This window comes from Symsagittifera roscoffensis, chromosome 4, assembly GCF_963678635.1.
Source record: "Symsagittifera roscoffensis chromosome 4, txSymRosc1.1, whole genome shotgun sequence".
Taxonomy (NCBI): Eukaryota; Metazoa; Xenacoelomorpha; order Acoela; family Convolutidae; genus Symsagittifera; species Symsagittifera roscoffensis.
Window position 1 is genome coordinate 1436902 of NC_087065.1, and position 18458 is coordinate 1455359.

Consider the following 18458-nt stretch of genomic DNA (forward strand, 5'->3'; position numbering starts at 1 on the left):
TATAATCTTTAATGTCTTTAAAATATCCGCTATAGTCTTGCGTGTAGATATCGGCAAATCCTGCAGTTTCTGCAAGTTTGCGTAAATTTTGGTCTATTGATTGTCTTTGTATAGTGTCCATTTGTGTTAATAATTCTTGGAATTGTTGTGTTCTAATGTGATGTTGAATATCTGATTTTGAATAGATTCCTATTGATTGTAAGTCTATATTTGGGTTTCGAGCAATAGCGCGAATGCTTTCTGGTGAAAATTTTTTGAGTGATTGCATTAATGTGGGATATGGAGTGAGAAGATAATATTTGTTTTCATCAGGGTTTAGTTGTACTACATTGTGGCTATTTTCTGATCCACATGGGACTGCGGTATCCCAGAAATAGGTTCTTCGTGAAAGTGTATCCACGAAATGTACTTTATTCTTATAAAAGATAGGGATTCTTTTATAACATCGTTTATCTTCAAAAACGTATAGTGGTGATACTTTTTTAGTACAAGTATAAAACCATAAAATGTTTCCTTCGTAGTCTAAAAAATTTGATCTATTTCCTGATAATAAGTATCCTGCGTAGGGTATTTTTAATACTGCTAGTGCAAGTGATTGTAGTATTTGTGTTCGTTCTAATTCGCATAGTTGATGTAGTGTTTCTAATTCGGAGAGTGACATTTCTTGAAAAATGCGGCTAATTGTATAGTCTAGTTTCATATCCAAATGAATATCATAGTGGATATTACCAAAATATGTAGTATTCATTAGTGATAATTCTTGTAAGCGTGTGCTTCTGGTGTCATAAGGTTTTAGATGTCCACCAGGTTGTCCGTTGCTTTTTTGAAAATTAACTGGTATATAGGATGTTCCTTCGTTTGGAGGATGACCGGTGGCATATGGGTCGATTTTTACTTTACCAGTGGTCATGTCGAATCCTTTTTCATATTCAACTAATATTTCAGAGTATTGTGTTCTGTGAAGTGGATTCCTGTATTTACATGCAAGTTCTGTTTCTTGATATATTTGAAAACGTGTCAATTTATTTTCTATATTGTCTATGTTTCTAAAATCGGAACTTAGTTTGCGTGATGGATGGACTTGTTCATATGGAATTGATTGTATGAAATATTTTTCGTGAAATTTTATCATACGAGCGTGTATTTTTGCTACTTGAAATGTTGTACATGTGTCTTCGGGGAACCAAACAATTGTTGCTTGTGTTCTTGTTGTAGGGTCGCAATATCCTTGATCGTTTTTACAAGGTAGTCGGATTCCTTGATAGATCATTGTATTATCAGATAAATCTCGTGTGAGTTGTATTTTTTCTAGTTGTATTTTCCAATCGAAAAACATTATTTCTTGGTATCCTTTATTTTTCGTGTCTGCTTTGCAGTTTGATGGGTTATTTATACCAATGTGTGGTATCCAATGTTTATCGTGTAGGTCATAGGTTAATCGTCCGTGTGCGCCGTTATACGGGTATTTTTCGTCTAGTTTTATATGTCCTTGGTGTCTTTCAAGTTGTGATTGATGTACAGAGTCTGAAAAAACTTGAAAATTAACTAATTTTCTTTGGGAGTTTTTATTTTGTGTGATGTTTAGTCTAAGTAATTCATTTTTACAATCGTCAGGATTGAGATGTAAAAGACGTTCTATATTACTTTGGTAGAATGATTCATGGTCAAGTCGGTTTTTGTTTCCGTTCGAGACTTGTGAACAATGTACTTTCTTTTCGGAAAATGTTGCTGTGAATTTATAACCTGTAACTGTTGTAGCTCGGGCTTTTGAATAGAGTGTTGCTATTATATCTGTGGTTTCTATAGCTTGTGGTTCTGTTTCACATTGTGATACCTGATTGATTGCATATTTATGTAGTGTTTTTTGTTCATTTTCTTCGCAATCGTAATGTGTTAATAATAAATCTTGTGGTCCTGTACGAGGGGAAGGGTTTATGTTTTGATTTGAGGTTATTAGAAAAAGGGTTTGGAGAAAAATTAATAATTTTAGAATATACATGTGTATGATAATCCTGAGTATGGATTATAAAATGTAATGTAACCAATTGTGTTTTTGGTGTATCTGTCGTATTTGTATATTACTTCAGTAGTTATAAACGGTGGTGGTAGTGATTGAGCTGTTATGTTAGGTGGATTTAATGGGTAGGGATGTTGGGTAATATTATTTAACTTAACTGTGATTTCAAACTTTAATTGTAAACTGTTTTGTTGGAGTATTTGAATATTGTGATCACGGATATCGTTGTGAATATCTTGACGATATTGTAATCTATTAAGTGCCCAGTTATGAAGGCGGTTACTTTCTTGATGTTGTCCAAATAATGGTGGAGGTGCTGTGAATGTATTCCAATCTAATCTTAAAGGAATATTTATAGATGATTGTTCTCGATATCTGGCGTCGAGATTATTTGGAAAATTTAAGTTAAAGGGTAGTGGTGAAAATTGACTTATTGATGGTGTTGATGGTAGTGATAATGTTTCTGGTAGTGATGAGGATGTTGTTGTATCCGTAGAAATATCTATGGGGTCATTGACTAAATTTGGTTCACCTTGTGTAAATGAATGTGTAGTCCAATATGGCAGTCGTGATGTTAGGTTTGGGGGGTTAAAAGGATTTTCTCGTACTTGTTCAGATGTTGGTGTTGAACCTAAGTAGTCTGAAGGTAGACTTGAAGTGCTTCGTTGTGAAAAAAGTGTAGGAGTTTCTGGTGTGATACCAGTGGTGTTTTCTGGAGTGGTTTGTGATGGGGATTGAGGTATATCAAAATGAACTCGGGGAGTTTGAAAATTTCTATTTCGTCGAGGATGTATAATTTGTCTATTTATTTCTGCTGTGTTTTGGTTTTGACTAAGGTTTCGTATTCTACTTAGTTCTTGTGGTAGTGTTGGGTAAAGATTATATGTTGGTTCACTTAGGGATGCTTGTCGTTGAACTGGTTCTAGTGGTTCAGATAAACGAGCGTGCCGTTCTTCAAAAGTGTATGGATTGTCTTGAAAAGAAATTCGTGTAGATGTTTGAGGGTTTTGAGTAGTTGAAGGTGGTGTTGGATTATCTTGGGATGATGTCGGTGAAGACTGATTCTGTGACTGTTGGGTAGCAATTTTTGATGGATTTTTAAATTGTTACTTTAGTGGGAAGGTTTATGTTTATTATAATATTCTTCTAAAAAAAGAATTAGAAAAATTGTTGCTAGGGCAAATGTGATGATTGCTTTCTTTATACATTTACATATTGTCAAAATGAGGGATAATAGAAATGTTATGAAAATTACAAACAATAAAAAAATATCAGTTCTACTGAAAATTGTTCGTATCATTTAGACAAGTTGTTAAAATCGTACCTGTGGATATATTCAAGGGTTTTGGAAAGTTGGAGGAATAGTTCAATTATTGTGTAGAAAATTAAAAAAATGTTACAAAAAATTATTATGATTATTAGAAAAGATTCAATGATATCAAAAAGAAATATTATAAAGGCTTGAAGTATTGAAAAAAAATGTTTAAAATTGATAAATATTTGAGCGACTGTTTGAGAGAAAAGCATTTAAGAAATGATCTCTTGGTCGAATATTTTTTTGCTGTTTGAGGCGATTTTCTAGTGTGGTCGAATTATTTATTAGTTTTTTGACAAGTGGGTTGAGTTTCGTAAAAAATTGTTGGGGGCAATTTTCATGGTGACTGGGAGGTCGTCTTTTTCTTTATTTTTGTTTGTCAAATGATCCGGGGTATGGTGAGATTTTTATACTTTAGGCTAATTAAAATCTTCATTTTGTGACTTTAGGCTAAGTTATCAAATTTGTTTTGGGGGTATTCGTGGTCTGAGTTGGGGAAATATTGTTGATCTTTGGGTTATTAGATAAGGGAGGGGTACGGTATTATGGTGATATTTATTTTAGCTGTCAAGTTGGAGTGGTTTGCTTATTTTTGACCTGGAGGTTGTAAAGTTATAGTTAGAGATGTGCCTGGAGTTCTAGATTATTCGTCTAATTGATCTTAGTTTGAGTTAGAGAAAGTGGCGGATTGGATGAATCCTATTGGTCTATTTTGAACTAGAATTATTGCGTACTTTGTGAGCATGTTATTTTGAAAAATGGAAATGAAAAATGTTACGGAGGTTTCAAGATTGTGAAGTATAAAATGTTAAAATTACTTTTTAAATTCTACTTTCTTTAATATTTTAGATTGGGGGATGAACATTTTGTAGTTTTTACGTGGTTGATTTCGGAGTCTTGTTGTCTTTCTATGTTCTGATTTGTCTATTTCTTCTTGGGGTATTATTTGTTGTCATTTTTCTATTTTTTCTTTGTTTTGGAGATTCTTTATGATTTTGTGTATTGTTTTTGGTGGCGGTTGGTTTTGTGTTTTGAGTTTCGGTGGGGTTATCATTTTGTTCTGTGTTTTTTAGATGTGGTTCATTTTGAATGATTTTTAATCCTGTGAAAGAATATAATTGAGTTAATTCGCGGAGTGCGTATTCTTTTGGGTAATAAGGTAATAGGTTGTTTCGATGTTGAACGATTTCTTTTTTGTTTGAGTCGATAATTTTATATGTGACATCTGTGGGTTTTGCAATTATTTGATAGGGTCCTTTTCGGAGGGGTTGTAATTTTTTAGAAATTCCTTTGTGAGTATTAAAATTAGGTATTAAAACAAATGTTCCAATTTTTAAATCGGAAGCTGGTGTAAAACGTGAATTGATTTGTTCATTAATATTTTGTCTTTGTAATAACTTTTTTGTTATTTTTTGATAAATTTCATTGTGTTTTTTATCTCTATTTAAAATCCATTCGGTGTGTGTACCGGAGGCTAATTTAAGAATTTGTGGGTGATGAAAATGATCTTCATCGTGTGTATGTAAAGGTAGGTTATAACAAATTGAGTCTTTATTTGGTTGACAATAACCTTGTGCGTTTTTATGTGAATTTGCTGTAAACATTATTGGTTTGCGTGGCTTTTGGTTAAAAACCATTTCGTATGGTGACATTCCTAAAGTTGTCGTAATTTGTGAATTATATGCTAAGGGAAATAATTTTACATCTGCTGACCATTCGGTATATTTTGTATCATTTCCGTTGATGATACATCTAAGATATTCTTGTAATGAACGGTTCATACCTTCGACTAAGCCGTTTGTCCAAGGTGCATGAGATGTACGTGGTTTGTGTTTAATGTTGTATAAATGACATAGTGTTATTATTTCATTATTTATGAATTCTGTACCATTGTCTGTAACTAAAATTTCTGGTAGTCCAAATTTTGCTATCCAGTGTTCATAGAGTGTTGTGTATGCGTAATAAGCGTTACAATGTGGTACTGGATTAAGTGCTACATAATGTGTAAATGCGTCAACAATTACCATAATGTAGGAGTTTCCTTCTGATGAGGGTGAAATTGGTCCTTTAGTATCAAATGAGATACGGTGATTAAAGTATAAACTTTGTCCTTTAAAATCTTGTTTTTGTGCTACTTGTTTTTGATTTGGGTAAGGTTTATTTAGCTGACATACTATACAATCATTGCATAGTACTTTTATCCAAATTGGTGCATTTGGGAAGTAAAAATTTTGTATAAAATTTGAATATGTTTTTTCTGATCCAGAGTGTCCTTTAATATTTTGTGTATGTGAAATATTAAAAGCTATAAGAATCATACTTATAGGGAGACAGGGAACTGTGGATTCGTTTAAATTGTATTCTAAAAGGTCTGTAGTTTCATTGATTGTTGTGTTGTTAAATTTGCGAAAGTATCGGAGGAGTGTTTTGTTTCCTAGAATGGTTGAATCTGCTTTGATAGGTTTAGTTTTATATTTGTGCCATGATTTTAGTTGTCGAATTATCGGGTCAAGGTTTTGATATTGTTTCAGTGTTGAAATTGTAATCGTATCTGTTGGGGGGAGAAAAATGTTTTCAACTTCGAATTTAGATAAGGGTATTGTATCAAGTGGGTCGTGAAGGTCAAAAACTTGATTTATTGTGTATTTTGAATCATTTGTTTGTGGTCCTGATAAATTTATTTTATCAGTTAGATCTTCTTTTTCAATTAGTGGAAAATGGTCTTTTTTAGATAGGTGTTGTTTTGTTCGTTTTTGTTGGGTGTTATTTTTTATCCATTGAGAATATGGAATTGGTTTAAAAGTTGATGTTCCAAGTAGGTCAACTTCATAATGATTATTTTGACAATCTAAATAAAGTGGGAAATGTTGTAAATTATTTATTTGTGATTGTTCAATATCAGTTTTAACTGCATATTTGCATTCTAATCGAGGTGATGTTTCGTTTTCTGCAAGGTAGAATTTTATGTTTTTGGGTATTTCAACTGTTGTTTTTCGTGTAAGTAATTCAGGTGGTGTATTTCGACTTAAGGTGTCTGGTAATGCAAGATTTTTTCCTGCAGTCCAAACTATATGTAAGTTTGGAAACTTCATTAGAATTAGTTGAAATCTGTAAACTCGGTGGTTTGGGTTAGATTTCTGTGTAAAAAGAAAGATGATTGGTTTATGGTCTGTGAATAAAACTGTGGGATGTTTTGATCCAAGTATCAGAAATTCATATTCTGTAAGTGTATATATTATGGCTGTACATTCTCTCATTAGAGTTGAGAGTCGTAGCTCTGCTTGAGTGAATAATCGAGAATTTGCTGATATTAGGTTCATTTTATTTGTACCATTATGTGATTGTAATAATGCTGCGCCGATGCCAAAGTTCGAAGCATCGCACATTGCATAAAATGGTTGATCAGGGTCTGGAATTGTGTTTGAAATTTGTTCAGTTAAAAGTTTCTTTATTTCTTCGAATCGTGTTTGATGTTCTGTATTCCATTCAAAATTATTTTGTTGTCTAAGGATGTTGTAAAATGGTCGTAGATATAATTGCATTTTATAAACATATTTACTTAAAAAGTTTAACATTCCAAGGAACTCTTGGATTTTCTTTTTATTTGTTGGTGGTTGAAGTTTTTGAATAGCGTCAATGCGTGATTTCAGTGGAGTGATTGTTTTTCTTTCTATGTTATGTCCTAAGAATTTAACTCTTGTCAAAAAGAAATGTGATTTATCGGGGGCGGCCTTCAGATTTTCATTCTGAAGTATTTGGTGATATGTTTCTAAAACTTTGAACATTTCGTCTTTTGATTGTGATTGCATAAAAACATCGTCTAAATAGGTGATTGCGTTTTTCTTGAGTATTAGTGGTCTAAAAATTTTGCTCATAAAGGCTGAAAATGCTGCTGGTCCTATGGATATTCCATAGAATAAGCGGTTGAATTCATATTGTTGGTTTCCGATAACAAATTGTGTTAAACGTCGTGATTGTTCATCTAGTGGCATTTGATTGTATGCACTATTCATGTCGGCGGTTGTGAAGTATTTGCCGTTTATTTTTGTTAAAATAACTTGTATTGGTTCAATGGGCCAATTACATTTTGATTCATCTATGAGTGAATTGAGGTATCTAGCGTCGAGAACGATTTTTAATGATTCTCCTTTAGCTAGAATGATAACGGGGTTGATGAATGTGTTGCCTTTTGGTTGTTCTTCTTTATTAACTGGTGATATAATGTTGTATTGTTCTAAAATATCGAGTAATCTGTTTACTTTATCATGTAAGTGAATTGGTACTTTACTTGCTCTCTGTTTTTTGAAAACTGCGTCTGGTTTTAATGGGAGATGTAGTGATGAACTGATTTTGCCAACATCGAATTTTGATGTTGCATAGACTGATGAATATTGAATTAGCTGTTTGGCTAACTTTTCGAATTCGTCTTGTGTTATTTGTGAATGTTGGAAATTAAACATTGTTAAAAATTTTTGTTGTTTTTCTGTGTAGTTACTGATGTTGAATGTAGGTTTGAAATATGGAGTTTTTGTGAAATAATCCGTATTTCTGTTTTCGTTACTTATTATATTATTTATAGATAATTCTTCATTAAGAATTGTAGATTGGCAAATATCTAGTAATTGGAGTATATTATTTACGCGATAGGCTTTTTCGTGTATTGGTGATATTGTAGCGTTAGTTTCACAATATCCTAAAAGTCCTAAAGGTAATGTTACTTGGTAAGGTGTGTTGTTATAAACATGTAAGGAAATAATATCTGAATTCGAATTTTTCAAATATTTTATTGATGAGATTGTAATTTTGAAAAATTTATGAATAGGTTTGAATTCAAAATCTGACATATAAAATTTTTGTTTGTTTTGTTCTTTATCATATTGATGAACTTGTTTTATTGAAAAATTATACATGTTTCCTGATAGTGGTTTCAGGTGTTTTCTTTGTTGGTTAAATATCGGATAAAATTTTGAAAAGAATGGTGGTTGTTTATTTAATCTTTGAAAAAATGTTAATGATGTTTCTTTTGTTTTTGTATATTTATCTTTGATTAATATTTTACTATTTAGTATGTTAATTGTTGGTATATACTTTGAAATAAATGGTATACCAATGATGTTATATTTAATATCAGTAATATGGAATATTTGTTTAAATGGCTTGTTTAGAAGTTTGCTTTGCTCCATTGTTCTGGTAGGGAGGAGAAATAATTGGATTTTTCCGTAGTTTATCAATGTTGATCCTTGTGCTGTCGCTAACTTACTGGAGGTTTCAAGAGGTGTTAGCTTTGGGTGTAAAGTTTTTATTTCATTCCATGTGGGAATGTTTATTATGTTTGATTCTGCTCCTGAATCAATTAAAAAATCTATTTCAAGGTCTGGTGGTTGAAATTCTTTATTTCTTGGGCTTTCTAAGAGAAATGGTATTGTCCAAATTTTTTCTTTGGGTTGTTCTTTTTGTATATTTTGATAAATGTGGTTTGTATTCAAGCATTTTGTTTTGGTATTTTTATTGGTTTGATCTGTAGTGTTAATCTCGTTTGTTTCTTGCGTCGTTGGTGTGGAATTTATGGGTGTAGTGTAATGATTTTGAAGAAATTCTGATTGATTTTCATATATGTGTGATGGAAAGGGTTGTTCATATATGACAGATTCATAGTCATTTTCGACTTTTATCATATTGATAGCAAGAGTGTTTTCAGTATCACTTTCTGAATCTGATGATGTACAGTTTATTTGATTGAGTTGTAACGTATCAGTTACTGTGTCATCAATACCTGGGGGGTCTGAGGTTGTTTCTGGGTTAGCTTGTACTTGATTGATTTGTCTTTGATGTTTAGGTGTACTACTTCTATGACGATTATTAGAGTTATTGTAGTGATTATTATTCCGGTGTGGTGATTGGGAATAATTTCTATAACGATTATTATAACTTGGGTGTCGATTTTGTGAATTATTTCGCGATCTGTTTTGGTAATTATTGTTTTGTCTGTTATAGTTCGATCTATTATATGAGTTATTCCTTGATCGATTGTTCGGGTAATTCTGGTTTCGGTTGTTTGAATAACTTCTATTTCGATTATAGGAGTAGTTTCTATTCCTATTGTATGATGAATTTCGTGATTGGTTGTTTGGATAGTAGTTATTTCTTGATTGGGAATTAGATCTAGAAACAAATCGTTGTGTATTTGAATTTGATCTGGAGTAGTTATTTTGACTATTCGGTCTATTGTAGTGATTTTGTGATGAATTATACGTGTTTCTTCGTTCTGGTGATCTTCCTCTATAACTTGAGTTATATGGAGATTGATTTCTTGTATAGCTTGTATTGTTCGGGAGTGGTTTTCCTGAACTGTTGTTGCTGTATACATTTTTGTTTGGTAGATTTTGATCTTTTTTCATGTATTGATAAAATGATTTATTTGGTTCTTTGTATTTTTGAGGTTTATTTTGACTATCTTGCTGTTTTTGTCTACATTCGGAAATACTATGTCCGTATCGTCGGCAATAATTACACCATTTCTTGAAAGATGGTTTGCCTTTAAAGTTCGGGTTCTTTTCGTAAATATTGAGTATTTCAGTGATTTTTTCAACGAGATCTGTTTCTGATTCTTGTATATTATTAATATTAGTGGGAGTCGTTTCAATTTTGTTAACGTATTGTAATTTCAAATTCTCCGTTTCTTCTAGTTTCATCGTGATTTCTGCTTGTTCTAGTTTGTCTACTAGTTTTCTAAAATCTAAATCGGGTTCTCGAATTGAAGAAGGATGGGATGCTCTCTTTTTTATTGCTATTTTCCTTAATTGTGGTGTTAAGGTCATCATTAAGATTTCTGTCATCTTAGTGTTTTTATAGTCGTGTGTATTTAGTGAATATGCTTTTCGAACTAGTGTTTCGATTCTTACTGCTATTTGCTTGATGGTTTCGTTTGGTAATCTGCGAATTTCATTACATAAAACTCTTTGTTGTTGTTTGTTTCTTTCGGAGTCAAACATTTTTGAAAATTCTTGTGTAAATCTTTTCCAGTTTGATTTTATTTCTAGAGGTAGTACTGAAAACCATTTTTGGGCTGCGCCATCTAAGGTTGTTTGTATCAACGCTGTGCGTCGATGTATCCAGTTTTGATGTAGTGGCGTATTAATTGGTTCAGGTCCTATATTTAAAATTAAATTTGCTGTTACTGCGTTTAAATAATCTTCTACAGAGTATTCAGGGTCTGTTCCTGTGAAAACCATTAAAGGTTTATTTGATGTTATTGATGATCCACCCATAAGGTATGGATTCATTGTCATTTGTAATGATTCAGCTGCATTTGGCATTTGAGAAAAATTTGAAAGTTGGTTTCTTGTTATTTCATGTTGTTGAAGATAATACGGGAGTGGTATTTCATTTTGCATTTGTGATGGTTGATACGAGTGTGTAGTCATTGGATTTTGTTGTTGAATTGGTTGAAAAGATTGTGTATTAATTGGATTTTGTTGTTGAATTGGTTGTTGATATTGTGCATCTATTGATTGTGGAGAAAAATTTCTATGATTTGTACGTGTTTTCTGTATTCCTTGTCTACGATATTCTTGAGTATTTGGTGCAAATATATCTGGTTGTAAGAAATCTTCATCTGAGGATAAATAATCCATTTGATAAGATGTTTGTTTTTTATTTTTATTTTGTTGAAAAAATGGGTAATTTTCACTGCGATCCTGTGGAGGATTTGATTGAAAATTTTTGGAATTATATTGGGCCGTTGGGTTATCCCAGTTTCGAGGTTTTGTATATTGATTAAAATTTCTTTGTGGTTGATAATTTGTTTTTGATGGATGTGTATAATTATAATTATGGTCTGCAAAGTTGTTTCTAGTGAATGTTTTGCGTGTTTTTGATGGTATTGTCATGGGTTTGTATGTTTGGTAATCCATATGTGAATATTTAGGGGCAACCGAAGGTTTAACGGTTGATTGTAAGGTTACCTGTGTTTGTGAAGGATTTGTATTTCTTGGTGTTGTTAAATTTGGGCGTATTGGTGAAATACTTTGTTGTGTAGTTGTTGTGTGTACAATTTCTTCATTTATGAAGTGTGATGGTGTCTGGATATCTTGTTGAGTAAGATTCCTAGTTCCATTGAGGTTTTCATTGTGTATGACTGTAGAGTTTAAACTATTATTTTGTGTATCGGGTAAAAATGTATTATAGTTTAATGGTGTTGCATCAATTGTTAATGGTATTACTCTTACATAATCTCTTATGTAAGATATTGTACCTATTGCTTGACTTGAGATTGATTGTGGAAAGTTTATAAATGCGGAATGAGACCATTCGGGGTCCCAAACATAATCTGATTGTTCTGTGATAGCGGTATCATCGTTCGAATTTTGGGGTCTAAAATTTTTTCTTGCTTGTGCAATTAAATCAATATTGTGTGTAAAATAATCTATTATGAACCATGCTAAAATTTTTTGTAAATCGTGTTTGGTATGTTGTGAAACGTCGTCTTTCGTGAAATTTTCTTTAATGATGTTTAAATAACTAGAGAGTAGTGTGATTTCATGTCGTACTCTTAAATGTTTAGATGTTTCTGTCGGTGAGACATTTGTTAATGGGATTTCGTTTTCTAATATCGAAATATAACTATATATTATTGCGAAAACTTCATTAGTGAAAATGGAGTTTGCTCTTTGTGAGTTATGGTATTGGATGCTTTTTATATATTCTGAAAAAACTTTTGAAAATTCTAAATCAAGGTCGTCTGTTTGAATAGTATATGTTCTATTATTATGGTTTGGGGAAGTGAATTCTATAGAGTAGATTCCATACTGTTGTGTTATGTTGCATATATCTTTTAGATAGTGATCTATGATTTGTCTTTTGATTTTTACATCGGGGAACTCTGTTTTACATGGACTGATTCCGGGTTCAAATAAATTTACGAGTAAATTTTGACAAAATATGTGTTGTCCTCTATCAGTATCTGCGTCTACTATAAAAGGAAAGATTTCATCATCATCTGGAGTTTCGTCACCTGGGGTGTGCGTTGAACTCATTTTTTCGTTCGATGACTGTTAATATGTAATTATTAATGTGTCGAATTGGTTGATTCCAATTGTATAGATGTACTGGTTTGTGTTTATACTGCTTTTTTATTCTTCTTTTTCCTCTTTGTGATGAATTTGAAGTTGTTTCTGAGTCAGAAAAATATAATTGATCGTGTTGTGGGCAATTTTTATCTATTGATTCTTTTAATTTGTAAAGTTCGTCTAAACTGTTGGTTTCTGATTCTGAAAATGCGTTTCGATTTTTTGAAAATCTTTTTCGTGTTATTTGTCTTTGTTTAGTTATTATTTTTCTCTTTAGTGTTTGTCGTTTTGTTCGAATGTATCCAATTGTTTGTGTATGAGGTGTGATTACAAGGTCGTATTTTTTGTTATCTATTTCACAATTGTGTAAAATGATTGTTTGTTTATTTCCTAGGTTTTTAAATGACATAAGGTTTAGAATGACGGATGCAAAAGGTTGTTAAATGATTTCTATTGACTTAAACTGTTAGTTCTTACGATTTTTTGGTTAGCTTAACCTGGGTCTAGTTGTTCAGGGTTGGAGAGAAAAGTATATCGATTCCGAAGAATGATTTTTACTTTCTCGTGACTAGTATAAGCTAAGGTGTTAACTTACTTAATCTTACTTAGGGGTAGTGATTGTGTTCAAGGGTTGGAGAATAGTAAATCGATCCACAAGGTTCAGGTATAATTAGAACGCTAGTAGTTCGTTAGATACTATTTTAAACTTACTAAGTCTAAGATTTATCCTGGGTCTGGTAAGAGGAGGGGTCAAGTGAAGGATGAATAACCGAAGTTCTTCACTGTTTATCCTAATTTGAATGATTAGTTTTGTTTAAAAATTTCTATTAGTCTTGGGTTTTTAGAAAGGGTTGGGTAGTGAATCGACGTTTGAGGTCGTTAGACACTAATTAAGTGGGTGGGGGAGAACAAAGTTGTTCTGTTTGATCCAAGGATAAGCCTTGATGATCAAATTTAAAATTTAATTAAGTAGAAAATGATTTAAGATCCAGGGATAAGCCTTGATGATCTGATTTTAAATTAAGTGACTTTAAATTTTAATAAAGTTTTAAATTTGTGTAAAGGAAAGATTTAGTGTTTTGATGATATTAGTGGGTTTATGATTGCTGTTATGTTTTAGGTGATGAAGCTGGAACAACAGGATGATTTATGATTACTAACCATTTATTGTCATGCTACTAATTTTTATTTTTATTTTCCAATAAATATTCTTCAAACATGTTTTGTATAATACTGCAGAATTTTAGGAAAACGATCTTAGATCTTTTTATCAATCGTTATTGTATAATATTAATTTGTTTAGCGCCTGAAATGATTTTGAAGATTTACTTCAAGGTTTTATGTTTGCAAATGGAAATCTAAATTCATTGCAAGTAGTATTCGAAATATAAAAGTTTGTTCTGGCTTTTGCCGAACTATCATATAACTATACGGCAAGTTTCTACTTTGTCGTATGTCGTCTTTGGTTCGATGTCTTCTTCCAATTCCGGGTAGTTCTATTATGGTTCGGAATATTGGCTCGGATCTATTGAGTCGGAGAGACATTTCAATTAAATTATTGTCGTATAACATTTTGTAAATGTTTTTGTCTAATTTCTAATCTAATTTTGGTTAATTCTAATCTAGTAAGGTCTTGTTCGAGACTTATGGTCGCACCAGATGAGTTAGGACTGGGGTGTATAACTCATAGAGTAATTTCGGATAGGGTACACCGTCTGCTCGTCACGCTATCTTATTTTCGGCCGGATAGATTCGTGCAACTTCTTAGTCTAATACCGATCCTAATCTTACTCTTATACTATCTAGTCTCAGGTTGTTTAACTAGTCTCTGCTAGGCTCAATAGATCTAGGGTATACTGGTTTATTGCGGCTGCTGAAGTGCTCGGGAGAGTCCAACTAATTTCTAAGTTAAATTCAAATCTCTCTGGTGCTGAAATTACAAGTAACTTCAGCACTTACAAATAAGTGGGTTGTTAGTTAGATGGATCATGATTGGTTAATATTAAATACTTTACATTGGTAAAACATTTAATTTATCCAATCATAAAATATAGTTTAGATCAGGTTCCAAATGGAACTAGAAAAGCAGTTCTATAATACGAACACAGAAGCGAAGCTGCTCTTCGCATAAACTAGCGAGAAAACAAAAAAGCAGCTCTAAAAAGTAAAATTAAAAAAGTAGAAATAGGCGTGGAATTACTAAACATTCGGCTATGTGTCGGATTTGATCCTGCGACCTCGAGATTATGAGTAACATGCACTAAGCACTCAGCCACGGATGCTTAATAATAGACTAAAAGTAGCCACAAATAAAGCAGGCAACAGATGCTATGAATTTTCTAAAGCTACTGATCTTGATTATAGCAAAATTGCCGCCAAATGAGCACTTTTAATTGCGAGTTGGGCTGAAAAAAGAAGGTTCGTCTCGCAAGCTCGCTAGTCTAAATAAGAAAAAGTAGAAACAAGTCTAGAATTAGTAAAACTCCGTTTCGGATTCTAGAATTTGCTACGTCTCGGATGGGAACTCGTGATTGGAGTCTCAGGTCCGCCCCTCCCAGCCACTGACTCTTAATTATCGACAAACACTAGCCGCACATAAAGAAGTGACCAGATGCTTTGAAATTTCCAATGCTAGAAATTGGTATTATAACAAAACGGTCACCAAATGAGTACTTCTATTTGCCAGATAGGTTGGAAAAACAGTAGAGTCATACTAACATACTAGGCTCGCTAGCTTGAAGTGTAAAAAATTGAAACAAAAATTAAACAAAAAATGGAAAATTGAATTTGAAAAAGACAAACGAGAAACACAGCAACCAGCATAAAATAAACATTTAGCATTTACCGAGCGGCCGACAAAAAGTGGGTTGACACCCGTTGAGCTTAAAATAAAAAATGACATAACATGTATTTTTCATAAAAATCATATTTTAGTCAAACTTTTTTGGAGCGATAAAGTTCAAATTTGAAACTTTTAGATCCAATCCCCCGTGAAATGCTAAAAAACATAAACTTTGATACTGCAAAACAAGGTGATTAAATTCAGAACCAATTAATCGAAACAGATGAATTTGAAATAACAGAACGACTGTCACCAATAGCGAAATTAGTTTAAACGCTCACTTGCGAAAATATAGTTAGTGTTTCATCAGCAATTCAGTATTTAGTTTCTGACCTTTTGATTATGACTAAGGCCATAAGTCGCTCTAGAAAGCTGCCATTCCATGCTAAGCTTTCGCTAGACGGAATTTTGTAATTACCACCAGATTGAAATTATTCCGAGGATCATCAACCTGAAGCTCTTCACAAGCTGATGCAAGAATAATAATTAGAACGAATCCCTATAAATCATTTTAAAACTTTCCATTAGAAATAATTGTGCAAAAACTCGGCTTCAGAACATGATACCAAACTGGCTGACCTGATTCGAAAAAGTAAAAGAAACCTTTTGAACAGCGGCTTCAAATCAACCAATACTGGTTTCCAGCAAAACTTATTTTATACGTGACTTATAAAATGTCTTGTATGACACGTCTGCGCACACTTGAGAATTTCGATAGATCCAAATTATTATGCAAAGTAAAAAGACATCTGGAGCTAGCGAAAAAATCGCAATGACAAATGTAATACTCAGCTAATAAACTAAGAGCAGGTAAATGTAAATACAGAGGCAAAGCGGAGCCTGGAACCACTTGCGATAGAGCATAAAAAATAACATTGAAGGCTAGCAGACAGGAAAGAAAAGGATAGCCACTAAATTTTTTTTAAAATAATTTTTAAAAAAACCTAAACTTCAAGATTGTCTGGAATGATGTTTTATTTCGGGAAAACGTGTCCAGAAACACAATCGACGGAGTTTAATGAAATAAATTCCCGTAGAACCGAAAACAAATTGTTGTCATGAAAAACTTCGAACTATAATTTCTATTCCAAATCTGCATAAAATCTTGGAATAGAAATTATAGTTCGGTTTCTGCAATCCAGAGGGGAGCATCAAAATTATGTTTCCCTTAAAACGACTCAAATTTAGGTCACTACGCTGATGAAATATCAGCCAAAATCAGTTGAACAGAAAAAAATAATTAAAAGCGAAAAAAATATATATCCGAAGGCAATGTAAGTAATATGACAAACAGCAAAAGTAAATTGGGCAGAAAAAAAACATTTATAAGCGAAAAATATATATCCGAAGGCAATGTAAGTAATATGACAAGCAGCATAAGTAAAAAAGCAACTAGAATGTAAATTGCGTATAGCAAAAAAAAACAATTCTGCGCTGTGGAAACTAAGCCGAAAAAACATCAGCAGACAAAAACTAAGCAGACAATTTTTTAAAATGGAATATTTCGTTTGAAAAAAAGAGGTCGTGTTAGATTTGAACCAAGGAACTTTGCCATCCCAGGCGTATACGTTACGTCCAGACCAAGTTTAATGGAGACGCACATAAAATTGAACTAGCAAGCCCGCCTCCAATAATCAAATGGCTCGCAAAAAATTAGTTGTTGTTCTGATCAAGGCAACTAAGCAAAGAACTTTGAACAATTTCAAGTTAAGCCATATTCCAAATCGGTTTGAAAAACTTTAGCTTTCATAGAACAAAACGGTTCCCGAAAAACTGAAGTTTTCAAAGCAAGCTATTCAAGCTATGAAAATTTGAAACATTTCAAAATGTTTCATGAAGCAAATTGGATGAGTCAGCTTAAGGTTTTTATATCAAGCTATTCAAGCTACAAAACATTGAAATGTTTCAAGTTGTTTCATAGAGCAAATCAATTTGCAAAAAATAATAAAGTTTTTCTGGGCAAGCTATTTCAAAACATGAAACTTTTAAACAATTTCAAGTTATTGCATAGACTGATTTGATTCACGAAAAGTATGTCTTTCAAAGCAAACTATTGAGCTATGACACTTTGACTTATTTCCTGTTATTTTATAGACCGAAAGGAACTTCGAATAATTTCCAGTTATTTTATAGACTGAAAGAAACTTCGAAAGAATTTATTATGAACGGAACCTAACCTTACCCTTTCTGATTTTGGCCATTCTAAGAACTAAGTTATTTACAAGAAAAAAGTCTAGTACCCGATTGCAATACCCTTGCTGATCGCAAGGATAAAATCACAACTTATCACATACCATGTTCCATTATTTGATACGATACAAAATATACCATCGAATATATTTAAAGACAACTATCAATTATATCAGCACGTTTGATTTTTTGAATAACAATACATGCTTCCATTAAAAACCCACAACGTCTTCAAACAACTCAAATTGGAATAGGCAAGGGAAAAAATTGCAACATGAACAAACATTTGGCCGTCAGCCAAGCAAGACAACATAGGAGAGGTCCCGTGGGCGCGTCTACGCCGGATATTAACTTATTCAATATTTCCACAATCCCAAATTAGAGCTCCTATCAAAACCTAACTGATTATTTGTTCTTCTGACTCAAAAAACGAAAACGCAGAAGACATTAAGGCTTCTTCTTAATTCAGTGTTTGTTCAGCATGGCATTGTGATTTACTCAATGAAGGAATAGTGTTTCACTCGGGAACATCCAGGGAGAGGCGAATTAGCATGTGGCGAGTAGCTTGCCATAGTAAAACAAGACTGCTCCTATATCAGGGCAAAGCCCTGAATGTTCCGACAGCCCCGTAGTCGCCATCACATACTTGTAGGTAAAGAAATACTTTTAAACCATAAAAATTGGGATAATATCATGAGTGCAATTAATTAATGCAACTGATTAGCTTGCCTCATTTCAATTTGGAACAAAATTGTTGCGTGGGATAATTTGCCGCGCATGAAATAAATCGCATTGGACTTTCGGTATTATACTTAAAATCTTCACAGAATTGCACGTTCAGAGCATGGCCAAATTGGCACTTTTTAGACCCCCCGAATTTTACAAAAACTGATCGGAGGCAAAATATCTTTTTGCATTTGAACTCAAGGAGTCGATATCTTCATTGGGGTATAAAAAAATTTCGTTTAAAAATGTTATTTCTATCGGCGAAAATTGACTGAATAAAAAATAAAAAAACAAAGCCGA

General features: G+C 32.6%; 1 protein-coding gene across 3 annotated transcripts in view; it reads right to left on the minus strand.

The window, feature by feature from the left end:
* Positions 1-18458, minus strand: part of LOC134844010 (AF4/FMR2 family member lilli-like) — a 68478-nt gene that overhangs the window by 33846 nt on the left and 16174 nt on the right. Inside the window, exon 2 of one of the 3 annotated variants that reach the window (XM_063860455.1) lies at positions 15576-15710. The exons of the other annotated variants lie outside the window; for them this stretch is intronic. Coding sequence (XP_063716525.1) covers positions 15576-15626 — 51 coding nt within the window. The 5' untranslated portion in view covers positions 15627-15710. The remainder of the gene's footprint in view (positions 1-15575; positions 15711-18458) is intronic. 3 annotated transcript variants of the gene reach the window in all.